Source organism: Neoarius graeffei, chromosome 25 (genome assembly GCF_027579695.1).
Source record: "Neoarius graeffei isolate fNeoGra1 chromosome 25, fNeoGra1.pri, whole genome shotgun sequence".
Lineage (NCBI taxonomy): Eukaryota > Metazoa > Chordata > Actinopteri > Siluriformes > Ariidae > Neoarius > Neoarius graeffei.
The window spans coordinates 40136600-40153535 of NC_083593.1; the positions used below are offsets into that span (position 1 = coordinate 40136600).

Consider the following 16936-nt stretch of genomic DNA (forward strand, 5'->3'; position numbering starts at 1 on the left):
ACGCCGATCAAGAACAACGTTCTTGTTAAGTGAGTTACTGTGTTTTAAATCACCCAGTGTTGTCTATCGACATTTTTTTTTTTTCCTCACTTAGCCAGTTTGTTGCTGTGTGCCACTAGTAATGGACTCCTCATGCTGAGTGTTATTTTTAAGATGCTTTATTAAGTTATAGGAAGTTGCTATATTGGCTCCTACTCATATTTTCTCAGGGCACAGTTTTAAAATCTGCTTTCTGTGGTTTGTCATTATTAATCATGAAATATATTCATATTGTTGTCATTTGTTCTTTAGGGCAACAATTTACAATAAGCTTACCTTCTATAGTATCACACGATGGTGTCAGCATTTTTATGAGCATGAATAACTGAACAGGGTACCGGATTGATACCCAGTACGGAGATTGGTGTTGATGCAGTCCTTACACACACGGTACAGTGAGCCTGAGTTCAAGCACCTCTTCTTTTCTTATCTAGGTCCTTCTCCAGTTTTAAAGAGATCAGAAATTTTTTGTACATTTCAAATTCTACTATTGGGCATGCAACTTACGGGCACTCTCCTTTTGGCCCCAAGATTATATACCTGCTTGGCTTCAAATTGAGAAAAAATGCTGCTCCCCAACTTCTTTATCAGCTCTACGTTTTTCGGCTTTACCCATCACACATTCATATTCTGTAAACAATCCAATAGTCTCACAATCACTCAGAATTTGGTCTTCAATAAGAAAGTACTTTGGGTTGCACTTTGGATCACTTCGGGCCCCTCTAATCGCAAATCATTTATTTGCTCCTTCGCTCTCTGATACAAAGTTTTGTGAGTGGTACAATAAAGGGATTCACTCCTTTCGGGACCTTTTTATTGTGGATAAATTCCCATCATTCCAACAATTAAGAATTAAATTTGATCTACCTCACTCACATCATTTTAGGTATTTGCAGCTGCGAGATTTTGTCAGGGGAAAAAAACACAATCCTTCCCTAACATCAGGGGCGATTTCTCAGAGACATCAAGGGAAGCCGAGCTTCCCCTAAAATTCTCTCCCCAAACTGCGGCGTCTACGACGTTGAATTCTCATTAAAACAATAACTTGCATAACATAATATATGCCCAAGATTGTATTTATGTTCATAACTATCCTGTAACTTATTTGAGTGATGTCTGACGAACTTGCAGTTCGCTACGAGAATCACCTTTGCTGCCAGGCTGTAACCTTTCTTATTTCAATGGGCTCTATGGACTGGCAGCAGTGTTGCTAGATTGGGCGGTTTTAAGTGCATTTTGGCGGGTTTTGAATATATTTTGGGATGGAAAACTTCAGCAGTATCTGGCAACACTGACTGGCAGCCGGGTATCCGTTGCAGTCTATGAGACGCCTCTGAACAGCCAATTTCGGCTAGTTGTTATTGGTTAAAATCAACAAAATCGTCACTTCCAGGGAAGCCGGGCTTCTCTGGGACTAAACGAGACAGTGGGAGGGACAAGAAGCCGGGCTGATAAAGGATTATTGGAGGTAGTGTTTGAAAGACATGAGGAGGGCGGTACTTCGGCGAGAAACACGGAAGTATGATCAGTCAGTCCCTAGCGGATGTCAAGAAAGTGTAGTCGTGTGCCAAAGTGCTGTCCGAATTTCTTTTCATATAAACGGTTCTTCTCATTGATGTCTCTGTACATTACTCTGTAAATAAATGTAAATATTACTTGTTGTGCTCTGTTAACTTTCATCCATTCTATCAGTTTGATCATTCGTGAATTCACTCGTTTATTTCATTTGTAGTTCAATCTGGTTGTAGGCTAGCTTGAGCCTTATTGGGATCTGCAGTGCTAGCTGCTAACAGAAATTGGTGAAGTCTCTGGAAAGCACAACCAGCTGGTATGACAGGGTCACAGACCATTTTTTGGAAAAGGAGCGGAGGGCAGAATTTGTGTATAAATAGTGTTCATGTTCATGAATCTGAAGTGTGTATATTGTTCAGTAATGTTAAGAGAATGGTGGGCTCTGTGTTATAGGTTATACCTGGGCATAATATTCAAGGTTCTGTGTGTTGCATAGCCTACCTGGTTATGAATTTCCAGACTGTGTTGCAGATGATGTTCAAGGATGTGTTGCACAGCTGGGTGTTGTGTTAAAGACTCTGTGTTGCATATCAGGGTATGATGTTCAAGGCTCTTCGTTGAATAGCCAGTGATTTTTGGATGTTTGATATTTTTGATTAAGGATATGAGGCACTAGCCTGGCAAGCCAGACTATAACATGAAATGTACAAGCAAAAATACTTTCTGCCACTAGGTAGGGTTGTCTAGTTCACTATGCTAATGGGGCACACTTTTCTATGCTTTGATATCCGGCCTACAGGTTTTACGATGAATGCGTAAAATGGGCTTCCCCTGTTTTAAAAACCAGCAGCCACCACTGCCTAACATACCAGATAGTACACCAGTGGATTCTATATTCTTACTGAATCCATTGACAAAAGGAGGAATCTCGACTCTTTACAATGCACTTTCATGTTTAAATGGTGCCACCTCCTTAGATCATTTGAAAACAGCCTGGACAAATGACCTGGGAACAGTCATTACTGATGAACTTTGGACAGGAGCTTTGAAGCAGGTGCACTCCTCTTCGGTCTGTGCAAGACACGGGCTCTTGCAGTTTAAAGTACTTCATCGATTACATTTTTCAAAGGTAAAGCTCTGTAGAATGTATCCAAGTATAAATCCTGCATGTGACAGATGTGGTCAATCACCAGCCTCGTTAGCCCATATGTTCTGGCACTGTCCGAGAATAATTATATACTGGCAAAAGATTTTCCAATCTTTCTCGGACATCATAGGAAAAGTGATTGATCCTAACCCACTGACAGCTATCTTTTGGAGTTAAAGAACCTGGTCTCGTACTGTCTAGCTGTCAATGTAGCATGATAACATTTATATCTCTTCTAGCACGCAGACTGATTTTACTGAACTGGAAACAGGCTCGACCCCCGACTCACTCTGCCCTTTTGAAAGATGTTATGCAACATCTACAGTCAGGAAAAATTAAATTTCTCATTGAGAGGGTGTGAAGATGAATTCCATCAAATTTGGAACCCTTTTATAGATCACTTCAACAGAAGTAAACCAATACTTCCCGCAATTTAGCCTGATGTTAATATGAAGACAGCACTGAACTACTCGATATCCTCTTTTATTTCTGTCGCTTCTCATGGGTATTTTTTTTTCTTGTTTGTTTTTGTTTTCTTTGGTGTATATATGTGTCATTGATGTATATCGGTATGTCAGATATGTCAAATATTGTGTGCATGTTAAACTCTGAAAACCCCAATAAAAAGAGTGTTTAAAAAAAGAAATTTTTTGTAAACATAGGCATATACTCGGTTTATCATTTTGGAGGGGAGAGGCAGAAATGGGGCTTGAGGGTTTAAAATGCATCATTAGAGACCAAACTGGCAGAAAAACACAATGGGAGGACTATTTCTTCTTTTTTTTTTTTCCTCTTTTGTTCCATCCTGTTGTGTCTCTCGACTTATTTATTTATTTATTTTGCCACCCCCTGCGCGTGCACACAGTGGAAGTTCATAATGGCTTTGATAGGGGAGAAGGATGAGTCATGTTTAAATGCGCTCGCGCTCTCTTTCTCTGCTATAAATGTGTTCATTCTGCCTTTGTGGCTCAGCATTTCCCACTCTTATTAGAACATTGATTTCTACTAGAACAATAGTGAGGAAAGTGATTTGGAGTAGCTTGTGTGTGTATGTGTGAGAGTTGTTGCCAAGGCAGATGGTGAGAGAAGCTGAACTGGATGATGTGGCTTTTCTAGTGAGAACAGAACAAAGCTAAGCCTGTGGGGGGGAAAAAATCTTCCTTCTACAGGATTTGACTCCAAAAAAGGTCAAAAGAAGAATCAGACTTTACGTCTCCTTAAAACCTTTTTTTTTGAGAAGCTTTGTTAACGTGAAAAGTGTTTTTGAAGTTATCCATGATTTGAACCTTTGAGATGTACGCATGGAGAATTTACACACTGTCTATAAGTGGATGTGACTGTGTATGCTCAGGCCCTGGACAGAGACTTTAACCAGGAGAGTAGACAGAAGCCCAAGGTCACTACAGGGCTGCTGATTAAGTCTGTAGGATAACTGCACTGCCTTTAGTCCACAAATACACATCGTCTTTTAATGGAACAACGGAAAATATACTAGGCGTTTTATTTGTCTTTTGATATGTCAGTTTATTTATTTTAAGCCCCAAATGGGGTTCCTTAACCTCCCTCCCACTGGTAAGAAATATGGTTAAGACCTTCTTTCAGTAATTTACAAACATCATTTCAGCTGGAAGCAGGTTGTGCTAGTTCCTGATAGTCTATACCTTTTTTTTTTTTTTTTTTAAAACCACTAACTCTTGATTTAACTGAACTCTCTTTTGCAGGGTGCTTATCTGGTGGGGGTGTCTGACCCGAACAGCCATGCTGGACAGAAGGGTTTGGTGGATCCGGCTCAGTTTGCCAAAGCCAAACAGTCCATCCAGATGGCCTGTCAGAACCTGGTGGACCCCGCCTGCACTCAGTCCCAGGTACCATTCAGCATAAATGTTCTCATCACGTTCCACATCTAGAACAGATAGCAGTGATTTTAACCTTTTGTACATACTGTCATTGCATGACTAATCCCATGACAGATTTTGAAAATGTAAATCATCTCACATTTGATATTTTTCCACTCTAGACGATTAGGCAAAGACCCAAAGGTGTCACTCACCCAAGTGTTTAGTGAGATAATCCTCAAAATTACAAATGCTGATGGAATTTCTGCAATCCTCTTACATGACACGGAAATGGAGCCAGACATATTGTATCTTGTTCATTTGTTTGTGCACAGACTAGAAGTGTAAGCAGTCAAAATACATACCAGATGTTTTAAGGAAAAGCTGACCTTGACATCTTGCTTTTGTCTTTTTTTTTTCCCCCCTCCCTCCCTTCATCTGTTATTGCCTTTTGCTTTCATCAGTCAGGCAAATTCATCGTTGATCACAAGACACTTTTTCAGTATTTCATTGTTTCAGCAATCAATAGGAAAGTCTGTTTATTAAGCAGAATCAGTAGAATTAAGACTAATTTTGACTAAAAAGACTAAGCTGTGGACTGTTCTCATTCTGTGCCTTCAACAGAGAAACTTTTTGAATTGTCTTGGTGTTTTTATCTTATTGTTTTTATTTGTTTTGATTTTTTTTTCTTTCTTTTTTTGCCCTGCAAGTTAAAAATAGATACGCTATTGTTGATGTATACTTCAACAGTCATCCTCAAAGGTCAAATCTGTCATCAGAACTTTCAGATATTTTTTCACACCTCTGCATTTCCCAAGGTCCTCTCTGCTGCCACGATTGTTGCCAAACACACCTCCGCCCTATGCAATGCCTGCCGCCTCGCCTCCTCCAAAACATCAAACCCTGTTGCTAAGCGACAGTTTGTCCAGAGTGCCAAAGAAGTGGCGAATAGCACAGCCAACCTTGTCAAGTCAATCAAAGTGAGTATTCACTTCAACAAATGCTTTTGTTTATGTATTAAGATTGTAGTTTTATCAAAAAGTCAAAAGAAGAACAAGATTCTTGCGCAAGTTTTGAGAAGCTTTAACTAGCAATGACAGGCCATTTTTTTTAAATTAGTTGTCATAATGATGTGTAATGTATCAAGTTAGAGTGAGAAGATCTGAATTAGGGATGGCGAAAACTAAAAAAAAATCGTTGACCGAGCACCGAGCCTCATTAGCCAGTTAAAGTCGGTTAACTTATGAGTTTAAAATTCTAGAATTGGAATTATTAGAATCCATTCTAAATCTAACCGCGAGCATCCGCACATTCAGTCCCAGTCGCTGCCCTCCACTCACATTACCTTTTTCTACAGCGCGAAACATTTAGTCAAACGCGGCACTGACGTCGAGGGGTTTGTATTGGAGCGGAGGACAAATGGCTCCAGCTTAGAGACGGTTTCAGTTGGCCATGATGGCGTTGAAAATAAAGTCAAGTGCTAGAAGTAGTACATAACATTCAGTGATGGGAATAACGGCGTTAAAATAAAGGCTGTTATAACGCCGGGTAATCTAATTAATTAGCTACAATCGTTATAACGCCGTTACCAATATCAACACGCCATTACTGCATGGTATTGAAGTTGCTCTGAAGCCGTCACAGACATAAAAGCTGCATTTGTCACTCCCCCTCCAGACACCGCTGTCATTTCATTCTCTCCCCTTCCCTCGAAAAGTCGGCATCTGCGCCTTTAGTTTGTGTGGAGAAATATGATCTGCAATAACATGCATTGTTGGCTACAGACCGAAACATACGGTACTTTCAGAATGCACTGGCCAAGGCAGGACTAAACTCCATGTGCCTTCTAATAATAATTTTAAAAAAAAACAGAATAGTAATTTGTAAGCTAAAAAGCCTGTCTACACTTTTCTTTCGCCGAGTAGCAGCTGTCTTCAACTGGGGCGGGACATGACTGAATGGGTGTTTCTGATTTGTCAGCTGTCTTCAACTGGGGCGGGAGGGTGGAACATGACTGAATGGGTGTTTCTGATTTGTCAGCTGTCTTCAACTGGGGCGGGAGGGCGGGACATGACTGAATGGGTGTTTCTGATTTGTCAGCTGTCTTCAACTGGGGTGGGAGGGCGGGACATGACTGAATGGGTGTTTCTGATTTGTCAGCTGTCTTCAACTGGGGTGGGAGGGCGGGACATGACTGAATGGGTGTTTCTGATTTGTCACCTGTCATCCTTACACCGCATGGCATGCCCCAAGCATTTACAACACAGATTCCAGGTTCTCTGCTCCAAAATCGGCAGCTTCAAAACGATTGATTTTTTTTTTTTTTAACCGACAGCCAAAAAAAATTAACCGGTTGACGTTGATTCGGTCAACCATTGGTCAAACGGTCATCGGTTAACATCCCTAATCTGAATTGAAAAATGTTTTTGTAAATATGTCGTAAAAAAAAAAAATCAGTTAGGAACATTTGAAAATCCAGTATTTTTACAAAAATTTCCATTTCTGTCTGTTGCCCCGGTCACAAACCAGCAATCGTTTTCCATTGGTTTAATTTTCCATTCATGAGAAAAAACCTCAATCAGAAATTAATAGACCAAAATGCCAAAAATAGAGATTTTTGAATTTTGAGTATCAGGGTAAGAATTACAGATAAAGGCTTCTCCTTGCATATCACGGTTATGCACCTAGACGGATTAAAAGTAATGCATCAATGAAATTGTGTTTAAACATAAGTCAGAATTTAGCGGGTATGTTCACTTTAAATTGTGGACACCAAGCATGACTAAAGGTGGTGGTGCTTGATTGCGTTGTGTATGAGGGTCAAACTTTTGTTAATTTTCTTCAAAACAGTATTACTGATATTTATACACCTTCTCATTTTTTTTTTTTTCTCCATGAAAAAAATATGAGGAAAACCGTCGATTTTTAGGAAGGATACAAAATTTTCATCAGTAATCCTATCTTTCATGGGCACTAAACAGTGTTCCGCTGATTTTATTGGAAAAATTGTCAACATGAGAGATTCGACCACTAGGTGGGAATCATGAGTTTCAACCTGATTGAACAAACGGTGAGCGAGCTGGAAGTAACAACAAAACACGCACAACAGTGACAAATATTACTAAAAACCCCAAGATGGCGGCACCCATGAATTTGGCATATTGCAATACACAAAGTTAAACACTTAAAGTAAAAGCTCATCACAATGGCGTGCAAAATTAACAAAATATTCCATAAATGTTGTTTATTCTTGAATATACACAAGTTTTATGTAGATTAAGCACTTTTAAATGTCTTTAAAGGTCAAATTAAAAACCTGCTGTTCTCCCAAACAAACGTATGGGAGGTTCATCAGCACAGCGGCGTGCTGTCAAGCCTACTTTAACATAAACAGGTAGTTTCAGGGTTCTCTGTGATTTTGAACGTTTGAGGTGTGTGAAAGGAGAATTCATGCAAGTGTATAAGTGGAGATGACCATGTGTGCTCAGGCCCTGGATGGAGCCTTTAACCAGGAAAACAGGCAGAAGTGCAAGGCCGCCACAGGGCCGCTGATCGAGGCTGTGGATAACCTCACTGCCTTTGCTTCCAACCCAGAGTTTGCCAGTGTGCCTGCACAGATCAGCCCAGAGGTACCATAACTTTTTATATTAAACATCCATAAGTATGTGTTTTATCGAACACTGATTAGAAGACAGGCTGAACATTTGTTTTTAACTGTCATTTATGAATGTAGTCTAGTACACCCTTCTAATTGAGGTTTGTCCGGTTGTTTTGAAAGGTAAACAAGCCATTTATGTTAAGTAATCGTCTGAGTGTTGTGTAACATTAAGCTGGGCCCATATCACTTCAGGTGGTTTTATACATATATATATATATATATATATATATATATATATATATATATATATATATAAATAAATTTTTGTTTGTGTGTGTGTGTAACACAATACGTGTGTGCATGTTCACTTGAATGTAGGGTCTGGCTGCCATGGAGCCCATTGTGGCTGCAGCTAAAACTATGCTGGAGAGCTCAACAGGTTTGATAGAGACCGCACGCTCACTGGCTGTGAACCCCAAAGACCCACCCAAGTGGTCAGTACTGGCTGGTCACTCCAGGACCGTGTCCGACTCCATCAAAAAGCTCATCACCAACATGAGGTACTGCCATGCTTTAAAGGCTAGCTAGTAACAGTGCTAAACTAGACCAAATTAATGCATGTCCCAAAAACTAGCATGCAGCTGTGTAGGTGGTTTTTTGTAAACTTTAGCATTTTACATGTTTCTTCAGCTTTCCTGATTCTGCTACTTCTAGATATTTAAAGGTCCCATGGCATGAAATTTTCACTTTCTCAGGTTTTTTAACGTTAAAATGAGTTCCTCTGGCCTTCTTAAGTCACCCCAGTGGCTAGAAATGTCATAATGTGTAAACCAAACTATGCCCAACATTTGAGAATGGCGCGTCAAAACGGCACGTTGATAAGCTCTTCCCTTTACTACGTCAGCAAGGGAGCTGATCCCCACGCCCCCCCCTCTGGATTCCCACCCACTGTATGGATTGCCCCCCCCAGTTGTAGTGAGGAGACCATAGAGGACACAACAACATGGAAATTGCGCTGTACATGGATGTGACAACACAGAAAAGAGTCTGTTTTTACTGCCGACGGGAGAGCCCCTGAAGACGCAGTGGCTTAATTTTATTTACTTCAATAATACGCCGTCGAGTCTACCTAAGACGGTGTATGTTTGTCGGAAGCATTTTCCTGAGGAATGTTTCCACAACTTGGGACAGTACAGGGCAGGTTTTGCACATCAACTGTCCGTACCAAGCATCCCTGCCGCATCAGCAACAAACACCGAACAAGTAAGTGTATAACTGGTCGTTTTGCCATGTTTTAAAATCGGTGCGTTAGCCTAGCAATGGCTACATTAGCTGTGCAGCTAACCGCTTCCTGCAGTTAGCCAGGTAATCTGCGCTACAAAACTAAAGAGCATGCAGCATGCTCTGTTAAACTGAGTTTAGTCTGGAAATTGACTGTAACTTATGAGCTTATGTTTGACTGTTGCTCCGCAATGCATGTCTTCTGTTGGATAAGCGCTATGTTGCTGTAGTTGCTGCTTCTATCCTCTTTGGTTACGGAGTGCATGTTCAAGCCTAGGGTATTATACGTTCGTAAACTACCACTCCGAACACTCTCACTCTCTGTTTTCTGTGTCACGTTGAGTTTACAAAAGGAGTCCGAGGGAGAACGGGGTTTTGTCTTAGCAGCGTGGCTACAGGCGCTGATAGCAGCGAGTATGTGCGCGCGCAGCTTGGTCAAGCCCCTCCCCCTCCCCCCATGGCCCGCCCCCACCCTCTACCCTTCCCCGCCTCCTGCTTCTCATTAGCAAAACGACGCACTGGGAAAAGCGCTGAAATGGGGCTTTCTCCCAGGAGGCTATATTTACGTGCCGAGGGTTCATTTCGAGAAAGGCTGTGGATATAACATCCGGAAGCCTCCACGAGCCCGTTTACAGCATCAACAAACCACCATGCCATGGGACCTTTTAACAGTGAGATGTGTATATTCAGTTTCTCAGATTCTTCTCTCAGTCTTTAGTAACTGTTGCCTAACTATTGTAAGTTTAGTCCCTCTGGAGTTCAGTGCTCATGCTTGACTCTTGGTCGAATGCTTACAGAGATAAGGCTCCAGGTCAAAGAGAGTGTGACGAGGCCATTGATGTTCTCAATAATTGCATCCGTGAAGTGGACCAGGCTTCTCTTGCTGCCATTAGCCAACAACTGTCACCCAGAGACGACATCTCCCATGAGGTGTGTGTCATCCTTGCAGAATATACAGTACACACAATACATACAGTATTGGGAAGAACAAACATGAAAAAGTTTAAAACTTGAATGACATCCTACAAAGCTCGAGCTCTGTTTGGGAATTTCTCGTATGTTATCGGCGTTATAACAGTAGATTAGTGTCTGTTCCAATTAGCAGTAATTTAAATTGTTTTCCTCGGAGTCAGCAATGATAATTGGATTTAGCAGAGAATATGTTTGTTGTTTCAGGCTCTGCATGAGCAGATGGCAGCGTCAGTGCAGGAGATTAGCAACCTGATCGATCCAGTGGCCATTGCAGCCCGCTCTGATGCCTCACAGCTGGGACACAAGGTATGATTCAGCATGCAGCCTGTGGTACTTTTATACAACTCGATCATCTTTACTAATGACCCTCGGACTTTTCCTCCTTCCAATCACAAAGGTTTCTGTACAGTGGTACCATGCTCAAGGTCCTGGTTGTTCTTGGTCTCGCAGGTGTCTCAGATGGCGAGCTACTTCGAGCCGCTCATCATGGCAGCCATTGGCACGGCATCAAAAATACTGAACAGCCAGCAGCAGATGAGTGTACTGGACCAGACAAAGACTCTGGCAGAGTCTGCCTTACAGATGCTCTATACAGCCAAAGAAGCAGGCGGCAACCCTAAGGTGTGTTTATTTTTAAAGATTTCACCTGTCAAATAGTCTTAAATTCTCTGAATCCTCCTGAACAACATGTTCAAAGTCCTGGAATTTGAGCGTTTAGGAGTAAAGCTCTCTTCTTTGCAGAGAAGTGATATTTTTGGCTGCCCTGATTCTTTCCCTACATTATAGCCAGTTTATGTTGCATACCCTGTTCCTGTCCATAAAAGCTATTTTAATATTATTAAATCCCCAGCTCTAGAATCAGTAGTAAAACTGCTGAGCTTTATTGTTCATCTCTTTGGTCTTGCACCCAGGCGGCTCACACCCAGGAAGCCCTGGAGGAGTCTGTGCAGATGATGAAGGAGGCTGTTGATGACCTTGGAGGTACGATGGCTGAAGCAGCCAGTGCTGCAGGAGCTGTAGGAGGCATGGTGGACTCCATCACTCAGGCACTCAACAGAATGGAGGACTCTGGAGTGGAGCCTGAAGGAACCTTTGTGGATTACCAGACTACTATGGTGAAGACGGCCAAGGCTATTGCAGTCACTGTGCAGGAGATGGTATGTCCTTGGTGTTTAAATATTCCTTTTAACTAATTCCAAGTGAGTGCAGTTATGCAATTGAGGAAGTGGCTTTTTTTTTTAAATTAATTTTACAAAATAAAGTTCAGGCTATGTGCGTCACACTCTAAAAAGGCAGCATTTCTGGTTTTCTTTTGCTGCCTCACCAGGTCACTAAGTCAAACGCCAACCCCGATGAACTTGGAGGACTAGCCAATCAGCTGACCACCGAGTTTGGTGACTTGGCATCAGAAGCTAAATGTGCTGCCATCACTGCTGAGAACGACGAGGTAACGAATAACACGGTTTCTCTCTTAATGGGCCCATTAGAATTTACTTCTCTCTTCAGTGCATGCATTTTGTGTGTAAAAGCATCTGCAACCTCACTGTGCCTGTTGGTGCATGTACGTGTTTAATAAAGCCATTTTCATCCTCCCTGCACTCTTGTAGATTGGCTCTCATATTAAGAAGCAGGTAACAGAACTAGGCTACAGTTGCACTGGATTGGTCACCAAGGCAGGAGCTCTGCAGTGCAGTCCCAGCGATTCAATCACCAAGAAAGAGCTCATTGACGCCGCCCGCAAAGTGTCCGAGAAAGTGAGTGAAAATTCCCTTCTAGCCGAATATTTCATCAGACTGTTGTAGTCGGTTGTCTCAGAGATAACCGGAAATAGTTTAGACTTTGTGATTTATTAAATTGTGTACTTTTATGGGTAGTTTGTGTATTTACCCTTTTGCTTCTTCATACATTTATTAAAGTATTGTTAGAATGGTGTAGTCTATAAAATCAAAAACTTTTCTTTCTCTCAGGTGTCTCATGTGTTGGCAGCGCTGCAGGCCGGTAACCGTGGTACCCAGGCTTGTATCACAGCTGCCAGTGCTGTAGCTGGCATTATTGCTGATCTTGACACCACCATCATGTTTGCCACAGCGGGTACACTTAACAGGGAGAATGCAGAGACCTTTGCTGATCACAGGTTTTCAAGCATTTCTGATCTCCTAAAACATTTGGATTCATAATGATATGTATTATTCATAATAATATCAAGTATCAGTTGCTGCTCAGAAAATACAGTACCTAGGTCACGCTTAAAATGAAATTCAATCCAAATAGCCAACAATTCAACATGTTGTTTTTGTTCATCCAGAGAGAATATCCTGAAGACTGCTAAAGTTCTGGTAGAAGATACCAAGCTGCTGGTGTCTGGAGCAGGAGCCAGTCAGGAGAAGCTGGCCCAGGCTGCCCAGTCCTCCGTCAACACCATTACCAAACTGGCCGATGTGGTCAAGCTGGGGGCTGCCAGCCTCGGCTCTGAGGACCCTGAGACACAGGTATGGCTGTCCTTCATTTTCTGTCTGAAAAATGTACTACTTTATTCCTTTATATAGTGAGCTCCAGGTTCATTGGAAACTTTAAAAATGATTGGGGGGGGGGTCATCTGTCTTACTGGTAATCTTGGCTTAATTTCAGACTGAAAATATGAAAAGTTTAATTGATGGGAATTTATTCAAAGAAAAAAAGGTTTAAAGCTAGACAGCCTTTCAGATTTTAAGTGTAGGTCATGAAAAGAATTTTCCCTGACATCCAATTATTTTTGTTTAGTGAACCGAAAGCTACTGAATTTGAATCACAGACTTCCAATTTTATTATTTTTTTCTTCTCTAATAGAAGAATTAATGTTTCTCCGCTATTTTTTCCTGCTTCACCATGACCCAATTCAAGATACTACGTCATGCATCACGTGGTGGGCTTTCCCCATTTGTGCAAGGCATTGTGGGATACAAATTTGAAACAGGAGAGAAAATTGGAGGACGCGAGTGTGCGAATGAAACATGAGACCGACTACAGTAACGGGAAGTGAGAAGAAAAGATATGTTGCGAAGGAAATGAAACGCAGGACCAAACTAATAAATATCAGCGGTCACCGAGCACCTCAGTGAGATCAGCTGTTCGTTTAGCGACAGAATGATGTAACAGTCAGTGCACGGTCAAGGTAGACCTGCGCATGCACACACGGACTTCCACTGTCCGCTTGACTGCACGAAGCGGGTGATTTCATGCACATTATTTGCTCAGGAATCCCCTCAAATTAACTAACTTCCCAGCCACAGAATGGCCTGATATTTTGAGATATTATTGAAATAAACGTCACAATGACCAAATTTCAGAGGGAACTAAATTTCACTAATCTTATGAAATTGAAAGGCAGTCTCACTTTAAAGTATTTTTTTTCTTGAAGAATAATTTTACTTTATTTCTCTCATTTTTAGTTTGAGAGTATGACAGTTATCCACAAATGCATATTGTTACTCATATTTACCAATGGTGCCAGTTGTATAAGCTTATGCCTCTTCTTAACTAGCTTTGTGAAATTTTATTACATGCTGAGATGTATAAAGTTGTCGTGTCCCTCCCCACCCCCACCCCCCCACCCCGTACATTTGAGCAGAATTATTCTTAGTGACTTGTAGCATTTAATTTTCTTGATGCTGTCACTGAAACAAGTCACCCTTTTTCTTGAAAGTCTGTCTTGGTTACATCACTGTGCAGACAGACTGTTGTTGCACTCAGTTCCTTTTTCTTTCTGTTTCCTGCTTCACACTGCTGTGAGTGTCCTCAACAAACAACTTTTATTTTTTTTTCCTGTGGCTTTCCTGTCGGTCAGGATGTGGGTACTGCTTGTGTGTGTGTGTGTGTTTTTCCTCTACTCATCAGCATGTGTACGTGTGTGTGCTCATGTGTGTCCCATGAGAATGAAGAAAGATGCACATGTTGGCTAGCATGGTTCTCTTTACGGTCTTGTATACAGACAGCACACACTGCATTTTGGCACCCAAGTCTGCTTCCTCTTGTTCCTATGGCAGCATTCAGAAATTCTCGGAAAAACATTTGAAAATGCTGGAAATAGTTGTTTACTGGATTGAGAAGCACAAGTTGCCACTAATGCAAAAATATATAGTGATGATGTATAAGGCAGGTACAGGTTTTTACATACATTTTTAATGACCATCAGGCTGTATGTGGCCCTGAATGCCACGAAGTCATTCATTCTGGGTTTTTGTTCATTCTTGCATTGGCTGATCTTTAGAAAAGGTTTGTTTGGTATAAGAATGCTCAGACAGTGAGGCTCCTGCTCAGTTGCTGTTTAACATTTTAACTCAGTTTAACAAGGCTGCTTATTCACTACAGGAGTCCCTGCATTTATATCAAAACCCTGCTCCCTTATCATTAACCTCATATTTTACTATATTCAAGTTCAAAGTGTTTGTCATATGCACAGTAAGGACATGTCCTCTTGCACAATGAAATTCTTAGTTTGCTGTCCACCATGAATGCCAATTACCAGTAAATAAATGGGCGGAAGAAATAATACAAAGTAAAGGCAATATAATGCAAAATAAAAGGCAAGAAAAACACCCAGTATAGTACACAGTTCCTGAAAGGCATTAGTTTTTCATCTCATCTCATTATCTCTAGCCACTTTATCCTGTTCTACAGAGTCGCAGGCAAGCTGGAGCCTATCCCAGCTGACTACGGGCGAAAGGCGGGGTACACCCTGGGCAAGTCGCCAGGTCATCACAGGGCTGACACATAGACACAGACAACCATTCACACACTCATTCACACCTACAGTCAATTTAGAGCCACCAGTTAACCTAACCTGCATGTCTTTGGACTGTGGGGGAAACCGGAGCACCCGGAGGAAACCCACGCGGACACGGGGAGAACATGCAAACTCCACACAGAAAGGCCCTTGCTGGCCACGGGGCTCGAACCCGGACCTTCTTGCTGTGAGGCGACAGCGCTAACCACTACACCACCGTGCCGCCCTGCATTAGTTTTTAATAGTAATAATTGTTGAATATTACCATCTTGCATGCTAACATCAAAAAAATCTCTTCTTTTGCAGATATTTTTAGCACAAATGAGTTCTTATTCATTTTGTTTAGATAAATTAATGCGTGCCACCTTGCCTTTAAAAATGTTAAATCAGCAGAATGTTAGTCAGATTTAAAAGTTGTTAACTTTCTTCAGCATTTATTTGCTTGCTTCACTTCATGAATTCCTTCATTTATTTATTTTTTATTCTTGACTGCTGCTCACTTGATTGTGTTTATGTCCATAATGCAGCGTTTGTTAGTACACTACTACTTCTGTGTTGGGGAATGTGTGTGAACAGTAGATGTCAGTGCTGACCACCTCTCTGTGCTCTTCACAATAACAAAGCTGTGCTCTGTGCTGCAGGTGGTCCTGATCAACGCAGTCAAAGATGTGGCTAAAGCTCTGGGTGACCTCATCAGAACCACCAAGGCAGCTGCTGGCAAGCCTCATGATGACCCGGCTATGCTCCAGCTGAAGAGTTCTGCAAAGGTAGTTCACTGGTGCTAAAATACACTGATCACTGACCAGCTCAATAAAAATTTATTTATATAGCACTTTTAACAGCACACACTGCTGATAATAGCAGCTTCACAGAAACCTGGGTTGAGATATAGATTGCTACAGAGCAAGTCAGGCATGAGAGTGGCAAAAAAAAAAACCTCCCTGAAACAGGGTAAGAGAGAAATTTTGAGCAGAAGCAGATTCAGAAAGGAAGCCCATCCTCTTCTGCATGACGATGGATAGCCACCCAGACCTAAAGCTAGAACTGCCCCTTTTTTTTTTTTAGGTGTACATTGGTCATCAGCTTATTCTTCAAGTGAGATCTACAGTACCAGTCAAAAGTTTGGATGTTTTTCTGTATTTTGAGTAGTCTCTACGTTGTAGAACAATACTGAAGACATCAAACCTATTAAATAACGTGTGGAATTATGTGGCAAAAAAAAGTGTTAAAACATGAACCACGTTTTGTTTAGATTCTTCAAAGTAGCCAGCATTTACCTTGACGCTTTACACACTATTGGCATTATCTTAATCAGCTTCATGAGGTACAGTAGTCACCTGGAATGCTTTTCAATTAACAGCTGCCTTGTCAAAGGATTAATGGAATTTCTTGCCACCTTAATGCATTAGGGATGAAATAATACAAATGCAGCAAATGGCCTTATTCAACATCTGTAGTAATCAATCACTTTTATTGCCAGGTATGTGGACACACATGAGGAATTTGACTCCGGTTTCACTTAGCTCTCATAGTACAAAACAGATGATAAAGCGTATACACACAAACACAAAAAAAAAAAGAAAAAAATGGTGCAATAGGTGCATAGTGCAAAGTAATCCAAGTAAGTCAAGTATGAAATAAAGTATACAGTGTGCACAAAATGACAGTATGAGTGTGCAGATATTTTGCAAGTGATATTACTGATATATGAATCTGGATTTTAGCTGTTCATCACAGAAAGGATTTTCCCTTTTGGTGCAATATGGTGCATAGTGCAAAGATGAAATAAA

General features: G+C 41.2%; 1 protein-coding gene across 1 annotated transcript in view; it reads left to right on the plus strand.

Annotated features, from left to right (window-relative positions):
* tln1 (talin 1) overlaps positions 1-16936 on the plus strand; it is a 152722-nt gene that overhangs the window by 109516 nt on the left and 26270 nt on the right. Inside the window, exons 35-47 of the mRNA XM_060908652.1 lie at positions 4420-4563; positions 5352-5513; positions 8022-8162; positions 8510-8691; positions 10210-10342; positions 10589-10690; positions 10835-11005; positions 11296-11541; positions 11712-11831; positions 11992-12138; positions 12352-12518; positions 12690-12873; positions 15788-15913. Coding sequence (XP_060764635.1) covers positions 4420-4563; positions 5352-5513; positions 8022-8162; positions 8510-8691; positions 10210-10342; positions 10589-10690; positions 10835-11005; positions 11296-11541; positions 11712-11831; positions 11992-12138; positions 12352-12518; positions 12690-12873; positions 15788-15913 — 2025 coding nt within the window. The remainder of the gene's footprint in view (positions 1-4419; positions 4564-5351; positions 5514-8021; positions 8163-8509; positions 8692-10209; positions 10343-10588; positions 10691-10834; positions 11006-11295; positions 11542-11711; positions 11832-11991; positions 12139-12351; positions 12519-12689; positions 12874-15787; positions 15914-16936) is intronic.